We start from the raw sequence: 19771 nt of genomic DNA, 5'->3' as shown, positions 1-19771 counted from the left end.
AGTGAATCAATTACATTTTCCCCTAGGACATATAATTATTTTTATCAATGTCATTTTTTGTTTTGATTTCTCAAAATTTTAACTGCATTATTTTTTATATAAAATCTTATTATTAGGATACGTCTGGATGGCACTGTAGTTTTGAGGTTTGTTTTTCAGAGCTTCTCAAGTTTGAGGAGATATTTCCATAAATAAACTGGGGGCATGGTGATATAATGAATACATTCCACATCATAAAATGACTCTATACTGGTTGAATAAAGATTTGAAGTTTCCTAATGGGTTTGTTAGATTTGGATTTGGGGCAAAAGCATAGCCATGGTCATAGTATGTGTCCTATTGAAACTGTTCCAGGCTTGCTTTGAAGAAATTATTAATATAGCTGAGATGGGAAATCACATTAGCTTTCCTTCAATAATTCAGAAAAATTCAGCCTAGATAGTTGCTTTCAAGAAATAGGAGTTCTTACAACTTTGCAATCTGAAATAGAAGAACTTTTAAGTATCTGTATTTTTCAAATGTCGTATTTTTCTGTTGGCTGTATGATCTGTATCACTGAAACATGCATGGACCCATCTAAAGTCTCCCAAACCTAGAGAAATCATTTCTGTCTTGCAGACAAATACCACATTGTTGGAAAGTTTTCTCACTAGGGCTATGAATCCAAAATATTCTGTATTTTTATTTATTTTTACTTAAGGCATGAGGTGTTTTTTTTTTAATGAATTTGTTTTAAGTTTTAAAATGAACCATTGAGGAAATGACTTATCTGAAAAAGGTAGCACAGGCATCGCCAGTTAGGGTAAAGAATGGTGAATTGTAGACATGAAGAAGTCAAGTTTCCTTGGTGCATGGCAGTGGTTGATGCACAGTGGAAAGGCACATGAGAGAGGAAGAAGAATAGAGTGGTCTGCAATTGAGGGGGTGGGGTATTTGGCGTGACTTTTTCAAGATATCCTGTAAGGTTTGAAACTCAGCGTTCTGATTCTTACAGTTTCTACATTAAAACAGGACCACTGGTATATTTAGAGAGGGTTGGCCGTATCACCCAGTATATTAATTACCTTTAACATCTTCCTGTTGGATAGGTTTTTAAAAGGACTTTGGTCACTGTTGCTGGTGCCACTGTTCTTATCGAAATCAGCACAAAGTCTTTAGATCATTAAAGAATATACTTAAATTCTCCTAAATCTTTCAAACATACCATGAATTACTAACCTGAGGAAGAAAAAAGGAAAATGTTAAACGTGATTAAGTGAGCTTTGTCATTTTCTTAATAATGGGTTGAAAAGTATGTGAAAAAGGTAATTTCACCCTCAAATTGCTGTTTATATATCTGTTTTGCTATTTTATTCTAAACTAATTCCAGATATTCTAAGTTAAACAAACTCTTTAGAGTCATAAATCTGTCCTTGGACTTTTTCATTGGTTAGTGAAATTATTTCTTAGATAAAATGCAGTAAAGCGAAAATATAAGGAGATCGTTTGGAAATTTAAAAAAAAATTCACCCTGAATAGTAATATCTTCGTGTTGATATAATTTCGTCATTATTTGGCAAAACAAGTTTATTATCTAAAGTACAAGGTCAAGTAGTAAGGAAGCCCATCCTCAGAAGTACATAAAAGATCCTTCAGCTAAATCATTGTGACACTATGAACCAGAATATTTTGAGCTCAAAGAATAGTTATATATATATAGTTAAGGTGGTTAATAAGGAACAATTTGTGAGGCTCCACTTTGTTAGTTTTGAGTTGCATTTTTGTTGCATCTGGGTTTTCTCTTATTTAAAATGATTAGTTGGATAAGTGACTCCAGTTTTATGTATGATTTCAAGTCTATGTGGTAAATGTAGTTGTAACTTGGATGGGTTGTCTGTGATCAGATTATCACAGTTTATCACCCTTCTCAGTGGAGAAATACTGTTATTCTATACATTGTTATTCTATACGGTATGCTGACAAAGGTCAGTTGCCCTATATTTTTATCCTTATGTGTCCCCCTCCCCGCCTCCCCCCAGTATTTTCTCACTCATATTAGAGGGGAAATGTTTGACTTCTTAAAAGTTCCGTTTTCATAGAATGTTCTTTGAAAACTCTCCATGTTGAACTGATAGAATGGGTAAAGACAGAAAACATGCAAAATACTGGAAAAATACTAAAAATTCAGTTTAGGCTCACTCAGCATTGGTTTTTAAGAAAATGTATCGAATCAAAGTGTTCTTTTTTTTTTTCTCTCCAGGTTTATGGTTGGCTGTGGGAGATGTGATGACTGGTTTCATGGTGATTGTGTTGGGTTAAGTCTTTCTCAAGCACAGCAAATGGGAGAGGAAGACAAAGAATATGTGTGTGTGAAATGTTGTGCCGAAGAAGATAAAAAGACTGAAATAGTAGATCCAGATATTTTGGGAAACCAGGCTAAAGTTGAAGTCCATAGTGAAGATAAAGCAATGGAATATGAAAAGCTTGGGTTATCAAAGCACACTACAACAAATGACAAAACCAAATATATAGATGATACAGTGAAGCACAAGGTCAAAATTTTGAAACGGGTGAGCCTCTCATTAATGCATTATTTTTATTTAAGAACTTCGGGCTGACTTGCGAATTTGAAATTTCTCTTTAGATTTCACTGTTGTGTACATTTTCACATTTATTTTTCAGTAAAAATGGGTTTTTACTTAAAATGTTCTGTCAGGCTTGGTGAAACCAGGTAGTGACATCTTCAAAATACGCAGATCTTATTTCTTACAGTCTTTTGTACTATTTCTAGTCTCTAGTTTGGTACTTGCATTTTCTGTGGTAGAATGTGTGTGAGATTTTGTGGTGGTAGGTATAAATTGTGCTTGCTGAGAAGTTTTTCTAAAAAGCTTTTCAGTCTGTAAATATCTATGAATCCATAAAACCACATTTGGCATTATTATTTTCAAGTGAAAGAGTTCTCTGTAAGGAAAAGTAATCTTAGTTCTTTTGATTTTTATTCCAGTATTTGCTTGGAACCCGTATCTCATAATGTTTCTCTTAAAATGTGGCCTTTTAAAAAGTTGTCAGTTTTCCCTCATCTTACATTTTCAACTACCTTGTTAAAGTATTTTCTAAATAGAAATTTCAAGATATTAGTCGATTACAGGAGAAATGTACAAAGGACACAGCACTTTATCTGATTAAATTTTATTTTCATTGTCTACTTTTTTATTTCCTGTGATTTTTCTAATCATTGATTTGTTATTCTTGTAGGTAGTGCTAGGGAGGAAACACTGAAACAAATATATGTGGATGGTCAAGTATAATATTCCAAAACACAACGAACATAAATTAGGAACCTTGGAAATATTTTAATTCGACCATTCAGATTGAAGAACATAAGCATGTTTTTTCTAAAGCCATTTCCATTATTTACAAACTCAGTTCTTGGGACACTCCTTATGTGATAAATCTGGATTAAGTTCCAGTTTGCCAGATCCTTGTGCCATCCAACGTTTCCTGTCTGCCAAGACTTGCTGAGAATCAGATTATGTCCTTCTGATATTTACTATTACTTTTTCTGTTGATTTGATTAGCACCAAAGTAATTGATAATATAGAACTGAGAGCGCCATTGAAAACAGTTTATAGCAAGCCTTTGGAAAGGTTCTGTTAACTTCTGATCATCATTTCTTGGGTACAATTTCTTGGCCATTCAGAAATACAGCTCATTGTTTAGTCATTCAGTTGAGTTATCTCCATCTTGTCTAAAAAGACATTATAAAACATTAACATGGTGAATGTTTTGAGAAACCCCTCTATCCAGTCTCTGTATCAGAAAAGGAACTGAGGTTAGTCTGATATTGTAAATAAATACATGAGCCAAGTGATTACTGCTTTTCTTTTCTTTTCTTTTTGATACTGAACTGTTAAATCTTATTTGACTACTCTGATTTTAGTTGATGGAATCTGCTTTTTAAATATCACTTCTTATCCCTAGATTTTATGTTGAACCATTTATTGAGTTCCTATTGTGTGCCAAGCATGGTACCAGATTTGAGTATGTATGACTGATTGAAAAATGTTCCTGCTCTCAAGTAAGTCTAGTTGGAGAGGTAGAAAATAAACAAGTAAATTAAAAAATTATAGGATTCCCAGTCTAGAGAAAATCGATTTTTTGTATATACTCTATCTTCTTAAAAACTATGATTATATTTCTATACACAAGTATTTTTCTCACTGGTATGATGTGATTTTTTGTTTTTATAAATTTATTTATTTATTTTTTGACTGAGTTGGGTCTTCGTTGCTGTGCACGGGCTTTTCTCTAGTTTGGGCGAGCGGGGGCTACTCTTCATTGCGGTGCATGGGCTTCTCATTGCGGTGGCTTCTCTTGTTGTGGGGCACAGGCTCTAGGCTCACGGGCTTCAGTAGTTGTGGCGCACGGGCTTAGTTGCTCCGCGGCATGTGGGATCTTCCTAGACCAGAGCTCAAACCCGTGTCCCCTGCATATTGGCAGGCGGATTTTTAACCACTTCCCCACCAGTGAAGACTGGTATGATGTGATTAATTAACTCCCAAGGGTCTCACAATTCTGGTTTCATTTGTAGTTCTTTGTGGATTATAATTAGGACAAAAATAGTAGATGTCCTGATGGTTTGTTCTACCTTATAGGAGTTAAAATTGCCAATAGGTACACTGAGAATTTGATACATTTATAGGTAAATGTGACTTCATTTGTTCTAGAAAGTAGTAAAAAATACAGATAATTGATTTCTTCACAATCCCCCCCTCTTTTTTTCATATCTGCAGCCGACGAAGAGGACCCTTACTATCTTATACCTAATTTTCTTTCTAATGCCATTATTTCTCAATGTTTTTTAGTTCCCCATTACAGACTGTTATGTGTTCTGCAGAAAATAGGTGCTTAACAAATGGATTTTGGATGAAACGGTGAAGGTCCTTTTTGCAGTTAATTGAGTTTTATATATCTTCAAAAAACAGTTATTGGGCTAAAGAGTGGAATATGTTTGATATCTTAATAGCTTGTCATACTAATTTTTTCAATCCACATGCTCAGGAGGCTTGCTTTGTATTTAAAGATAGTTTAGTAGTTTTCATTCTAATTAATTAAATACTATTTTTCCTAGGAGTCTGGTGAAGGCAAAAACTCATCAGACTGTAGGGATAGTGAAATAAAAAAATGGCAGCTAGCTCCTCTTCGAAAGATGGGACAACCAGTTTTACCTCGGAGATCCTCAGAAGAAAAAAGTGAAAAAATAACAAAAGAGTCTACAGCTGTTACTTGCACAGGAGAAAAAGCTTCAAAACCAGGTAGTAAGAATAATAGAAATTACTATATACTAATGTATTTATATTTTATTTCATATACTTTCAGTTAGTATATTTAGGGAAATTTAAAAACTTTTACATTTTAAAGGCAAGAAAAACAGTTTAGGTGATTGACCCTACTTGAAATAAGAATTATTGGTCCAAATTCTGAGAAAGTACTAATGAACTTAGTAAGATAAGGCCCCTGCCCTCATGGCACTTAAATACCAATGGGAAATGACAGACAACAGGTAGACAGATAAAATGGTGTGCTATTTTTAGAGAATTTAGGCACTATAAAGAAAAAGTTGAGTAATGGGATAGAGAGTCAAGGTCAAGGAGAGTGGGAGGGAGTTTGTTTCAGAGAGAATGGAGGTGGTAATGTGCTGTGGGATCTAAAGGAATCCAGAGTTGTTTGGGAGGAAGGAATCCATAGAGGGCACAGCCAAGCTGAAGGCTTTGAGGTGGAGATAGCCTCTGCATTTGAGGAGCAAGAAAATCCCTGTGGAATGATTAGAATGTAATACACGAGGGATAGAATGGTGGTGGAAGGTGAGTTTAGACAAAATTATGTAGGAACTTTGAGGCCATGACAGGAGTTTACTTTTTTTTGTTCTCAATATAATGGGGAACCTTTAGAGGAATTTGTACAAGAGAGTGATGGCTCACTGTGGTTTTCTGTGGAGCCTGGACTGTAGGAGGATAGGAGAGAAGGAGAGTAGACTGGTTAGGAGTCTTTAGCCGTATCCTAGGAAAGAAAGAGTGGTAGCTTGGAACAGAGGTACAGTGAGGGAAGTGGTCAGATTCATATATATTTTATAGTAGACTTGGCAGAACTTGCTGTTGGATTAGGTGTAGGTAGGTGAAGGAAAGAAGAGTCTTCACCCAGAAGACTAGGTGATTAGTCTTCTTTCTAATCACCTAGGAGGTGATTAGATCAGTGTTGGTGCTGTTTGCAGAGATGAGAAAGAGATTGGGGAGGAAAATTGAAAAATATGTTATGGGTGTTTTAACTTTGAGATGGGTATTAGAGATCCAAGTGGAGATATTTTGAGTAAATTTTTGGCAGATGAGTCTGGACTTTGGGCAATGGTATATAAATTTGGGATCTGTCGGTGCATAGGTGTTATTTTAAATCAAGCACTTAGATATAAAGAGCTACAGAGAGTGTTTGATAATGAAGGGGCAGAAGCAGAGGCCTTGGGGTGCATCAGCAATTAGAACTTGGGAGGAAGAGAGGATCCAGCAAAGGAGACTAAGAGATGGCCTTTGAGGTAAGAGAACTAAGAGACCATGGTGGCCTGGAAGTCAGGTGAAGTTCCAAGAAGGAGGTGATGATCAATTGTGTCAGATGCTGTCTAGACAGTTGTTTTGGTGGAGCAGTGGGGACAAAAGCCAGTTACAGTGGCGTGTGGAAGGATGAAGTGTGAGGAACTGGAGATAGTGATTATGAATAACTCTTGGAAGGAATTTTGCTGTTAAAGGGAACAGAAATGGTGTAGTGGCTAGAGGTGGATATGAGGTCAGGATTTCTCTTTAAAGAGATATTATAGCATGTTTGTAAGACTAATGGGAATGATCCAATAGCGAGAGAATTTGATGATGTGGGCGACAGAGAGAGGCGATAGTTGAGGTTCAAAATCCATGAAGAGATCAGAGGGGAATAGGATTCTCCTGGAGGGGTTGGTCATAGGAAAGGACGGCTGATGCATTGTAACAGTGGGGAAAGCTGCATGTGGAAGGAGCAGGGACACATGAGGTATGTTAGTAGGTTTGGTGATGGGAAAATAGCTGACACTGCTTTGCTTCCTCAGTGAAATATGAAGTGAGAAAATCAAATGAGGTCCAAGTTGGAGGTATCATTGGTTTGAGAAGAAAGGAGAAAAAGCATAAAATACATTTTTGGAAAGTGGGAGAGCAAATTTACTAGGACAGTTTAATAGGATTAGGGTGGCAGATTGAGCTCTCTACTTGAGATTTGTGGTTGTAAATTTAAAGTGAGATCTGTCAGCACCAGTGCTTACTTTCTCCAGTTACCTTCAGCTGTTTGTTGGCTATTTGGGTGAAGGATAAAAGTTAGCTTTCACCAGGTTGTGGTTTTTGCCAATGCTGATGTTTAAAGGAGAGAGAAGTAAGATGTTCAGGCTGCAACGGAATGGCAGGTGTTGGGCTACCTGGCCAAAGTTGGTTGTGTGGGAAAGTGAGGACATGAATGGTAAAAAAATGATCGATTTAAGAATTGTTGGAATGAGGAGTTTGTAGGACACTGAGATTCTGAAGATGTGCATAAATTAGTAATGATGGAATGAAAAATCATTGGAAAAGCTTAACATTCACATTAACACAATTGTTTTAAAACCAGAGGAGATTCATCAATTTTGTGGTATTAGTAAGGACATTACATTATCTGCACACCTAATAAGTTCAGATCAATTTTTCTAAATAGTTTTTTACAGGTATATATATTTCATATATATATATGAAAAGTAGCTCTAAAAACCATTATCTAATATGGGAAAGGGGTATATACATTTTATAGCATTAGGGCCACTTTTTACTCACTTAATTTCTAATTAAAATTCATTTAGAACTTTTTTTTTCTTATTGAGGTATAATTGACATATAACATTAGTTTCAGTTGTACAATGTAATGATTTGATATATGTATATATTGCACAGTGACGCACTACAATAAGTTTAGTTATCATCTGTCATCATACATAGATTAGAATTTCAATGTCGGGAATATTTCAGTGTGGAATATGGAGTCTGATCTTATGATTTTAAAATAGTGATTTTTAATCAGTCCACTTACATTGTGCATTAAAAAGGAAAATATCTTTTTAAAAGCAATTTAGTGAGTTTTGATATTTATTTAAATTAGGTGCTCATGAGAAGCAAGAGACAAAGAAGAAGAAAACCGAAAAGGGCCCCCCTGGTGCACATCCTCCGGCGGCTCTTGCCTCCAAGCCTTCCACAGACCAGATCCGACAGAGCGTCCGGCATTCTCTCAAAGATATTCTTATGAAAAGGTAACACGCATGCTATTGTAGAAGATTGAATAATATACGCTTCATGTATTTGGAAAATAATTGAATTATTCTAATTTTAAGACTTACAGACTCAAATTTGAAGGTACCAGAGGAAAAGGCAGCAAAAGTTGCCACAAAAATTGAAAAAGAGCTTTTCTCTTTTTTTCGGGACACAGATGCTAAATATAAGAACAAATATAGAAGTTTGATGTTCAATCTGAAAGATCCTAAAAACAATGTAAGTATGTTTTGTTCATGTCTGGATCTTTATGCTTCCAACTTTCCTAATACGTAGAGATTTATGATTTTCATACAATAGATCTATAATTTATTTCTTGAAGTGAGACCTAGTCTTTTGCTACTGAACTGAGTTATGAATTCTGAACAGTGGTGACTAGTGTTATGCAATGTCTGTTAAAATATAAAATACTAAATCTATCTTAACCCGATTGATGTGAATTTTCTTTCCTTTATGTCCCTTGTTTAATCCAGTTTATTAAAAAATTCATTCATATGTATTCTTCAAAAACACTGTTAAACCAAAATTTGTAACACTATGTATTTAATACTTCTGATGTAAATTTGAAAATAGAGTTACACTGCTTAAGAAAATAATTTACATTTTGATAAAAAAGAAAGCTGTTTTAAAATATTGTTATTAATTTAAATATGACTAGTTCTAAGAATCTTAGCAGTGGAGTAAACTTTAATTGAATCCTTAGACTTAGAGGAAATCTGAAAGCTGTGGGTGTAGATGCAAACTCCTTACACATTTGTTTAAGTTTTACAACGTTTTCACACGAGTGATATCAGTTTGTCAGTTTGTGTAATGGTATTTGCCGTAGTGTGTGATATGAGGTATTTTCTTGAAGTATGCTAACAGCTACGTAAGAAAAATCTACATTGTACAATCTGCCATCATGGTGCAGGGGATCAGATACTTTTTGAATTACGTAATCTGAAAGCTTTTCTTCAAGTAAATATTTACTTCCTTCAGGTTTTTTTCTTAACAGTTGATTCTTTGCTCTGGAGTCCCCTGTAAGCCTGTTAGGATTTAAACATATGAAATCTTAAAACTATGAAAGACATCACATTCAGTAAAGTTCTTTTATGCAGTATCTTTCATATAGTCATGGGTTGGCTATTGTGACGGTGTCTGTCCCTGGGAAGACTTAATACAACTTTGCAAAGATGTTGTAATGACTTCACCATACATGCTTCTCCATTGTGTCTTGGTTTTTATACAAAATATGTATTTAGCTACCTTAGATGGTAAGTTTCTAGAACACAAGGCTGTCATTTATTCTCTTTGCAGGAGGTAATACGTGAATCATTAAACATTTTCAAAATTTCATCTTCATTTATTACAAGTTTCTATACAGCAGCTCCTCGTTATTTTAAAAATGTTTTTCTCTCCTTTCCTTCCCATTTTTAAATACCTCCAGATATTATTTAAAAAAGTGCTAAAAGGAGAAGTAACCCCTGATCACCTTATAAGAATGAGTCCAGAAGAACTAGCTTCTAAAGAGTTAGCTGCTTGGAGACGAAGAGAAAATAGACATGTAAGATTATCTGTAAATATGTGTTTGTCTCTATCAAAATATCTACAAATATGTGTTTGTCTATATCAAAACATATTTTTTAGCCATAGAGAAAAACGCTATACACAGATGTAGTAATTCACCTCAGAGTGCACAGCAACAGACTTTTTGTTCTGTGTTTTTTTGTTACTGATCCTCCATTAGCCTATTCTTAAATTTTTTGTTGTTGATTTTTCCTGATCTCTTCTGCTTTTTTCTCATTTCCTCCAGTTATCAACTTACATAATTACCTTATATTTTGTAAATCAGAAGGATGGGAAAATAAGTGTATCTTTTCTTACATTTGCACGTTTCAAAAGCATAGTTTGAAGGTTTTATGAATATTGGTAATTTGTGGAGCCAGGTTAAGTCAGAATGAAAATTTTATAAGTTTATAGTCCTTTAATATTCATTTTCAAATGCCAAAAGATTTCAAGAACAAGGGTTTTTTCGTTAACAATTTATTGTTAAAATGTGACCCTGAAGTATCACGTATGAATGTTTATATACACAGAAATACCTTGTGTATAGTTAAGTAGTGCTGTCCCAGACCTAACTGATGTGTTATATAACGTATGTAGTACGTGCACTGTATTGCATTTTTTTTTAACATCTTTATTGGAGTATAATTGCTTTACAATGGTGTGTTAGTTTCTGCTGTATAACAAAGTGAATCAGCTATACATACACATATGTCCCCATATGTCCTCCCTCTTGCGTCTCCCTCCCACCCTCCCTATCCCACCCATCTAGGTGGTCACAGAGCACCGAGCGATCTCCTTGTGCGATGTGGCTGCTTCCCACTAGCTATCTGTTTTACATTTGCTAGTGTATATATGTCCATGACACTCTCTCACTTCGTCCCAGCTTCCCCTTCCCCTTCCCTGTGTCCTCAAGTCCATTCTCTACATCTGCATCTTTATTCCATTCCTGTCGTGCCCCTAGGTTCTTCAGAACCTTTTTTTTTTTTTTTAGATTCCATATATATGTGTTAGCATATGCTATTTATGTTTTTCTCTTTCTGACTTACTTCACTCTGTATGACAGACTCTAGGTCCATCCACCTCACTACAAATAATTATATTTCATTTCTTTTCACGGCTGAGTAATATTTCGTTGTATGTATGTGCCACATCTTCTTTATCCATTCATCTGTCTTTGGACACTTAGGTTGCTTCCATGTTCTGGCTATTGTAAATAGAGCTGCAGTGAACGTTGTGGTATGTGACTCTTTTTAAATTACGGTTTTCTCGGGGTATATGCCCAGTAGTGGGATTGCTGGGTTGTATGGTATTTCTATTTTTAGTTTTCTAAGGAACCTCCATACTGTTCTCCATAGTGGCTGTATCAATTTACATTCCCACCAGGAGTGCAAGAGGGTTCCCTTTTCCCCATACCCTCTCCAGCATTTATCGTTTGTAGATTTTTTGATGATGGCCATTCTGACAGGTGTGGAGTGATACCTCATTGTAGTTTTGATTTGCATTTCTCTAATGATTAGTGATGTTGAGCATTCTTTCATGTGCTTGTTGGCGTTCTGTATATCTTCTTTGGAGAAATGTCAGTTTAGGTCTTTGGTCCATTTTTGGATTGGGTTGTTTGTTTTTTTGATATTGACCTGCATGAGCTGTTTGTATATTTTGGAGATTAATTCTTTGTCAGTTGCTTCGTTTGTAAATATTTTCTCCCATTCTGAGGGTTGTCTTTTGGTCTTGTTTATGGTTTCCTTTGCTGTGCAAAAGCTTTTAAGTTTCATTACATCCCATTTGTTTATTTTTGTTTTTATTTCCATTTCTCTAGGAGGTGGGTCACAAAGGATTTTGCTGTGATGTATGTCAAAGAGTGTTCTGCCTATGTTTTCCTCTAAGAGTTTGATAGTTTTTGGCCTTACATTTAGGTCTTTAATCCATTTTGAGTTTATTTTTGTGTACGGTGTTAGGAAGTGTTCTAATTTTACTCTTTAACATATAGCTGTCTGGTTTTCCCAGCACCACTTATTGAAGAGGCTGTCTTTTCTCTGTTGTATATTCTTGCCTCCTTTATCAAAGATAAGGTGACCATATGTGCGTGGATTTATCTCTGGGCTTTCTATCCTGTTCCATTGATCTATATTTCTGTTTTAGTGCCAGTACCATACTATATTGATTACTGTAGCTTTGTAGTATAGTCTGAAGTCAGGGAGCCTGATTCCTCCAGCTCGATTTTCCTTTTTCAAGATTGCTTTGGCTATTCGGGGTCTTTTGTGTTTCCATACAAATTGTGAAATTTTTGTTTTTAGTTCTGTGAAAAATGCCATTGGTAGTTTGATAGGGATTGCATTGAAATTGTAGATTGTTTTGGTAGTATAGTCATTTTCACAGTGTTGATTCTTCCAATCCAAGAATATGGTATATCTCTCCATCTGTTTGTATCATCTTTAATTTCTTTCATCAGTGTCTTATAGTTTTCTGCATACAGGTCTTTTGTCTCCTTAGGGTGGTTTGTTCCTAGTTATTATTCCTTTTGTTGCAGTGGTACATGGGAGTGTTTCCTTAATTTCTTTTTCAGATTTTTCATCATTAGTGTACAGGAATGCAAGAGATTTCTGTGCATTAATTTTGTATCCTGCTACTTTACCAGATTCATTGATTGGCTCTCGTAGTTTTCTGGTAGCATCTTTGGGATTGTCTATGTATAGTATCATGACATCTGCAAACAGTGACAGTTTTACATCTTCTTTTCCATTTGGATTCCTTTTATTTCTTTTACTTCTCTGATTGGTGTGGCTAAAACTTCCAAAACCATGTTGACTGATAGTGGTGAGAGTGGGCAACCTTGTCTTGTTCCTGATCTTAGTGGAAATGGTTTCAGTTTTTCACCATTGAGGACGATGTTGGCTGTGGGTTAGTCATATATGGCCCTTATTACATAGAGGTAAGTTCCCTCTATGCCTACTTTCTAGAGGGTTTTAATCATAAATGGGTGTTGAATTTTGTCGAAAGCTTTCTCTGCATCTATTGAGATGATCATATGGTTTTTCTTCAGTTTGTCAATATGGTGTATCACATTGATTGATTTGCATATATTGAAGAATCTTTGCATTCCTGTGATAAAACCCATTTGATCATGGTGTCTGATCTTTTTAATGTGCTGCTGGTTTCTGTTAGCTAGTATTTTGTTGAGGACTTTTGCATCTATGTTCATCAGTGATATTGGTCTGTAGGTTTCTTTTTTTGTCACATCTTTGTCTGGTTTTGGTATCAGGGTGATGGTGGCCTCGTAGAATGAGTTTGGGAGTGTTCCTTCTTCTGCTGTTTTTTGGAAGAGTTTGAGAAGGATAGGTGATAGCTCTTCTGTAAATGTTTGATGGAATTTGCCTGTGAATCCATCTGGTCCTGGGCCTTTGTTGGAAGATATTTAATCACAGTTTCAATTTCAGTGCTTGTGATTGGTCTGGTTCTGTTTTCTATTTCTTCCTGGTTCAGTCTTGGATGGTTGTGCTTTTCTAAGAATTGGTCCATTTCTTACAGGTTATCCATTTTATTGGTATATAGTTGCTTGTAGTAATCTCTCATGATCCTTTGTATTTTTGCTGTGTCAGTTGTTCTCCTTTTTCATTTCTAATTCTGTTGATGTGAGTCTTCTCCGTTTTTTTCTTGATGAGTCTGGCTAGTGGTTTATCAGTTTTGTTTATCTTCTCAAAGAACCAGCTTTTAGTTTTATTGATCTTTTCCATTGTTTCCTTCATTTCTCGTTCATTTATATCTGATCTGATTATGATTTCTTTCCTTCTGCTAACTTTGGGGTTTTTTTCATCGTATTTCTCTGATTGGTTTAGGTGTAAGGTTAGGTTATTTATTTGAGTTGTTTCTTGTTTCTTGAGGTAGGACTGTATTGCTATAAACTTTCCTCTTAGAACTGCTTTTGCTGCATCCCGTAGGTTTTGGGTCATCGTGTTTTCATTTTCATTTGTTTCTAGGTATTTTTTGATTTCCTCTGAGTTCTTAAGTCATCTCTTGGTTATTAAGTAGTGTATTGTTTAGCCTCCATGTGTTTGTATTTTTCACAGATTTTTTCCTGTAATTGATATCTAGTCACATAGTGTTGTGGTCGAATTGGATACCTGATACGATTTCAATTTTCTTAAATTTACCAATGCTTGATTTGTGACCCAAGATATGATCTATCCTGGAGAATGTTCCATGATCACTTGAGAAGAAAGTGTATTCTGTTGTTTTTGGATGGAGTGTCCTATAAATATCAATTAAGTCCATCTTGTTTAATGTATTATTTAAAGCTTGTGTTTCCTTTTTTTATTTTCATTTTGGATGATCTGTCCATTGATGAAAGTGGGGTGTTAAAGTCCCCTACAATGATTGTGTTACTGTCAGTTTCCCATTTTATTGTTGTTAGCATTTGCCTTATGTATTGAGGTGTTCCTATGTTGGGTGCATAAATATGGACAATTGTTATATCTTCTTGGATCGATCACTTGATTATTATGTAGTGTCCTTCTTTGTCTCTTGTCATAGTCTTTATTTTAAGGTTTATTTTGTCTGATATGAGAATTGCTACTGCAGCTTTCTTTTGATTTCCATTTGCATGGAATACTGTTTTCCATGCCCTCACTTTCAGTCTGAATGTGCTTGTGGTCTGAAGTGGGTCTCTTGTAGACAGTATATATACAGGTCTCATTTTTGTATCCATTCAGGCAGTGTATGTCTTTTAGTTGGAGTATTTAATCCATTTACATTTAAGGTAGTTATTGATATGTGTGTTCCTATTAACCATTTTTTAAATAGTTTTGGGTTTGTTATTGTAGGTGTTTTCCTTCTCTTGTGTTTTCTGCCTAGAGAAGTTCCTTTAGCATTTATTATAAAGCTGGTTTGGTGGTGCTGAATTCTCTTAGCTTTTGCTTGTCTGTAAAGGTTTTAATTTCTCCATTGAATCTGAATGAGATCCTTGCTGGGTAGAGTAATCTTTGGTTGTGGGTTTTTCTCTTTCATCACTTTAAATATGTCCTGCCACTCCCTTCTGGTTTTCAGAGTTTCTGCTGAAAAATCACCTGTTAACCTTATGTGGATTCTCCTGTATGTTATTTGTTGCTTTTCCCTTGCTGCTTTTAATATGCTTTCTTTGTATTTAATTTTTGACAGTTTGATTAGTATGTGTCTTGGCATATTTCTCCTTGTATTTATCCTGTATGGGACTCTCTGTGCTTCCTGGACTTGATTATTTTCTTTCCCATATTAGGGAAGTTTTCAACTGTAATCTGTTCAGGTATTTTCTTGGTCCCTGTTTTTTTTCTCTTCTTCTTCTGGAACCTCTGTAAGTTGAATGTTTGTGCGTTTAATGTTGTCCCAGAGGTCTCAGAGTGTCCTCAATTCTTTTCATTCTTTTTTCTTTATTCTGCTCTGTAGTAGTTATTTACACTATTTTATCTTTCAGGTCACTTATCTGTTCTTCTGCCTCAGTTATTCTGCTATTGATTCCTTCTAGAGGATTTTTTATTTCATTTATTGTGGTGTTCATCATTGTTTGTTTACTCTTTAGTTCTTCTAGGTCCTTGTTAAACGTTTCTTGTATTTTCTCCATTCTATTTCCAAGATTTTGGATCATCTTTACTATCATTATTCTGAATTCTTTTTCAGGTAGACTGCCTATTTCCTCTTCATTTGTTAGGTCTGGTGGGTTTTTATCTTGCTCCTTCTTCTGCTGTGTGTTTCTCTGTCTTCTCGTTTTGCTTAGCTTACTGTGTTTGGGGTATCCTTTTTGCGGACTGCAGGTTCGTAGCTCCCGTTGTTTTTGATGTCTGTCCCCAGTGGTTAAGGTTGGTTCTGTGGCTTGTGTAGGCTTCCTGGTGGAGGGTATCAGTGTGTTATGTTCTGGTGGGTGGGGCTGGACCTTGTCTTTCTCGTGGGCCGGACTGCGTCTGGTGGTGTGTTTTGGGGTGTCTGTGAACTTCATATGATTTTAGGCAGCCTCTCTGCTAATGGGTGGGGTTTTCTTCCTGTCTTGCTAGTTGTTTGGCGTAGGGTGTCCAGCACTGTAGCTTGCTGGTCATTGAGTGCAGCTGGGTCTTAGCGTTGATTTGGAGATCTCTAGGAGACCTTTCACTGTTCGATATTACCTGGGGCTGGGAGGTCTGTGGTGGACCAGTGTCCTGAACTCAGCTCTCCCACCTCCGAGGCACAATCCTGACACCCAGCTGGAGCACCAAGAACCTGTCAGCCACACGGCTCAGTAGAAAAGGGAGAAAAAGAAAGAAACAAAGAAAAATAAAGTAATTAAAGTAAAAAATATATTATTAAAGATAAAAAAATAATGAAGTAAAAAACGAAAGAGAGAGCAACCATATGTTAAAACAAATCCATCAATGATAACAAGCATTAAGAACTTTATTAAAAAAAAAAAAAAGGACAGACAGAACCCTAGGACAAATGGTAAAAGCGAAGGTATATAGACCAAATCACACAAAGAAGCATACACATAGACTCTCACAAAGGAGAAAAGGGAAAAATATATATATAAAAAAAAAGAAAGGAAGAGAGCAACCAAATCAATAAATCTACCAATGATAATAAGCTCTAAATAGTAAACTAAGGTAAACATAAAAGCAGTAACACATTAGATGCAGAAAGCCAACCCCAAGTCTACAGTTGCTCCCAAAGTCCACCGCCTCAATTTTGGGGTGATTCGTTGTCTAATCAGGTATTCCACCCATGCAGGGTACATCAAGTTGATTGTGGGGATTTAATCTGCTGCTCCTGAGGCTGCTGGGAGAGATTTCCCTTTCTCTTCTTTGTTCGCACAGCTCCTGGGGTTCAGCTTTGTATCTGGCCCCTCCTCTGTGTGTAGGTCACCTGAGGGCATCTGTTCTTCACTCAGACAGGAGGGGGTTAAATTAACAGCTGATTAGGGGGCTCTGGCTCACTCAGGACGCGGGGAGGGAGGGGTACGGATGTGGGGTGAGCCTGTGGCGGCAGCGGCCGGCATGACGTTGCACCAGCCTGAGGTGCGCCGTGCGTTCTCCCGGGGAAGTTGTCCCTGGATCACAGGACCCTGGCAGTGGTGGGCTGCACAGGCTCCCGGAAGGGAGGTGTGGATAGTGACCTGTGCTCGCACACAGGCTTCTTGGTGGTGGCAGCAGCAGCCTTAGCACCTCATGCCCGTTTCTGGTCTCTGCACTGATAGCTGCGGCCTGCGCCCGTCTATGAAGCTTGTTTAGGTGGTGCTCTGTATCCCCTCTCCTCGTGCACCCCAAAATAATGGTCTCTGGCCAATTAGGCAGGTCCATACCTTTTCCCGAAGCCGGAGCCTCAGCTCCCAGCCCCGCCCACCCCGGCGGGTGAGCACACAAGCCTCACGGGCTGGTGAGTGCCAGTCGGCACTGATCCTCTGCGGGAATCTCTCCGCTTTTCCTTCTGCACCCCTGTTGCTGTGCTCTCCTCCGCGGCTCTGAAGCTTCCCCCTCTGCCACCTGCAGTCTCCACCCATGAACGGGCTTCCTAGTGTATGGAAACTTTCCTGCTTCACAGCACCCTCCCACTGGTGCAGGTCCTGTCCCTATTCTTTTGTCTCTGATTTTTCTTTTTTCTTTTGCGCTACCCGGGTACGTGGGGAGTTTCTTGCCTTTTGGGAGGTCTGAGGTCTTCTGCTAGCGTTCAGTAGGTGTTCTGTAGGGTTTGTTCCACGTTTAGATGTATTTCTGATGTATTTGTGAGGAGGAAGGTGATCTCCACTTCTTACTCCTGCACCATCTTGAAGCTGTCTCCTGTATTGCATTTTTTTTTCCCCCTGGGAGGTGATCTTCCCCTTTGTAATTAGTGTGAGTCTCAACACTGGCCTTTTTTTTTACATCTTATTTGGAGTATAATTGCTTTACAATGGTGTGTTAGTTTCTGCTTTATAACAAAGTGAATCAGTTATACATATACATTTGTTCCCATATCTCCTCCCTCTTGCTTCTCCCTCCCTCCCACCCTCCCTATCCCACCCATCCGGGTGGTCACAAAGCACCCAGTTTATCTCCCTCTGCTATGCGGCTGCTTCCCACTAGCTATCTATTTTACGTTTAGTCGTGTATATATGTCCATGCCACTCTCTCGCTTTGTCACAGCTTACCCTTTCCCCTACCCATATCCTCAAGTCCATTCTCCAATAGGTCTGTGTCTTTATTCCTGTCTTACCCCTAGTTTCTTCATATTTTTTTTTCTTAGATTCCATATAGATGTGTTAGCATATGGTATTTGTCTTTCTCTTTCTGACTTACTTCGCTCTGTATGACAGACTCTGGGTCCAACCACCTCACTACAAATAACTCGATTTCGTTTCTTTTTACGGCTGAGTATTATTCCATTGTATATATGTGCCACATCTTCTTTATCCATTCCTCCGATGATGGACACTTAGGTTGTTTCCATCTCTGGGCTATTGTAAATAGATCTGCAATGAACATTTTGGAACATGACGCTTTTTGAATTATGGTTTTCTCAGGGCATATGCCCAGTAGTGGGATTGCTGGGTCATATGGTAGTTCTAGTTGTAGTTTTTTCAGGAACCTCCGTACTGTTCTGTATAGTGGCTGTACCAATTCACATTCCCAGCAGCAGTGCAAGAGTGTTCCCTTTTCTCCACACCCTCTCCAGCATTTATTGTTTCTAGATTTTTTTTTTTTGCGGTACACGGGCCTCTCACTGCGGCGGCCTCTCCTGTTGCAGAGCACAGGCTCCGGACGCGCAGGCTCAGCGGCCATGGCTCACAGGCCGAGCCGTTCCGCGGCATGTGGGATGCTCCCAGACCGGGGCACGAACCTGTGTCCCCTGCATCAGCAGGCGGACTCTCAACCACTGTGCCACCAGGGAAGCCCTGTTTCTAGATTTTTTGATGATGGCCATTCTGACTGGTGTGAGATGATATCTCATTGTAGTTTTGATTTACTTTTATCTAATGATTAATGATGTTGAGCATTCTTTCATGTGTTTGTTGGCAATCTGTATATCTTCTTTGGAGAAATGTCTATTTAGGTCTTCTGCCCATTTTTGGATTGGGTTGTTTGTTTTTTTGTTATTGAGCTTCATGACCTGCTTATAAATTTTGAAGATTAATCCTTTGTCAGTTGCTTCATTTGCAAATATTTTTCCCATTCTGAGCATTGTCTTTTGGTCTTGTTTATGGTTTCTTTTGCTGTGCAAAAGCTTTTAAGTTTCATTAGGTCCCATTTGTTTATTTTTATTTCCATTTCTCTAGGAGGTGGGTCAAAAAGGACCTTGCTGTGGTTTATGTCATAGAGTGTTCTGCCTGTGTTTTCCTCTAAGAGTTTGATAGTTTCTGGCCTTACATTTAGGTCTTTAATCCATTTTGAGTTTATTTTTGTGTATGGTGTTAGGGAGTGATCTAATCTCATACTTTTACATGTACCTCTCCAGTTTTCCCAGCACCACTTATTGAAGAGGCTGTCCTTCCTCCACTGTACATTCATGCCTCCTTTATCAAAGATAAGGTGATGCTATGTGCGTGGGTTTATCTCTGGGCTTTCTATCCTGTTCCATTGATCTATATTTCTGTTTTTGTGTCAGTACCATACTGTCTTGGTTAGTGTAGCTTTGTAGTATAGTCTGAAGTCAGGGAGCCTGATTCCTCCAGCTCCGTTTTTCATTCTCAAGATTGCTTTGGCTATTTGGGGTCTTTTGTGTTGCCATACATATTGTGAAATTTTTTTTCTAGTTCTGTGGAAAATGCCAGTGGTAGTTTGATAGGGATTGCATTGAATGTGTAGATTGCTTTGGGTAGTAGAGTCATTTTCACAATGTTGATTCTTCCAATCCAAGAACATGGTATATCTCTCCATCTATTTGTATCATCTTTAATTTCCTTCATCAGTGTCTTA

General features: G+C 37.4%; 1 protein-coding gene across 6 annotated transcripts in view; it reads left to right on the top strand.

Moving 5' to 3' along the window:
- PHF3 (PHD finger protein 3) overlaps nt 1–19771 on the top strand; it is a 103982-nt gene that overhangs the window by 66090 nt on the left and 18121 nt on the right. For all 6 annotated transcript variants that reach the window (XM_027093359.1, XM_027093342.1, XM_027093329.1 and 3 more), the window contains 5 exons: nt 2240–2549; nt 5111–5294; nt 8176–8323; nt 8405–8561; nt 9769–9885. In XM_027093359.1, coding sequence (XP_026949160.1) covers nt 2240–2549; nt 5111–5294; nt 8176–8323; nt 8405–8561; nt 9769–9885 — 916 coding nt within the window. The remainder of the gene's footprint in view (nt 1–2239; nt 2550–5110; nt 5295–8175; nt 8324–8404; nt 8562–9768; nt 9886–19771) is intronic.

The sequence above is a fragment of the Aethalodelphis obliquidens genome, unplaced genomic scaffold, assembly GCF_003676395.1.
Source record: "Aethalodelphis obliquidens isolate GAN/ISIS:26980383/991018 unplaced genomic scaffold, ASM367639v1 scaffold3, whole genome shotgun sequence".
Taxonomy (NCBI): Eukaryota; Metazoa; Chordata; class Mammalia; order Artiodactyla; family Delphinidae; genus Aethalodelphis; species Aethalodelphis obliquidens.
This window is presented reverse-complemented; position numbering and strand designations above follow the sequence as displayed.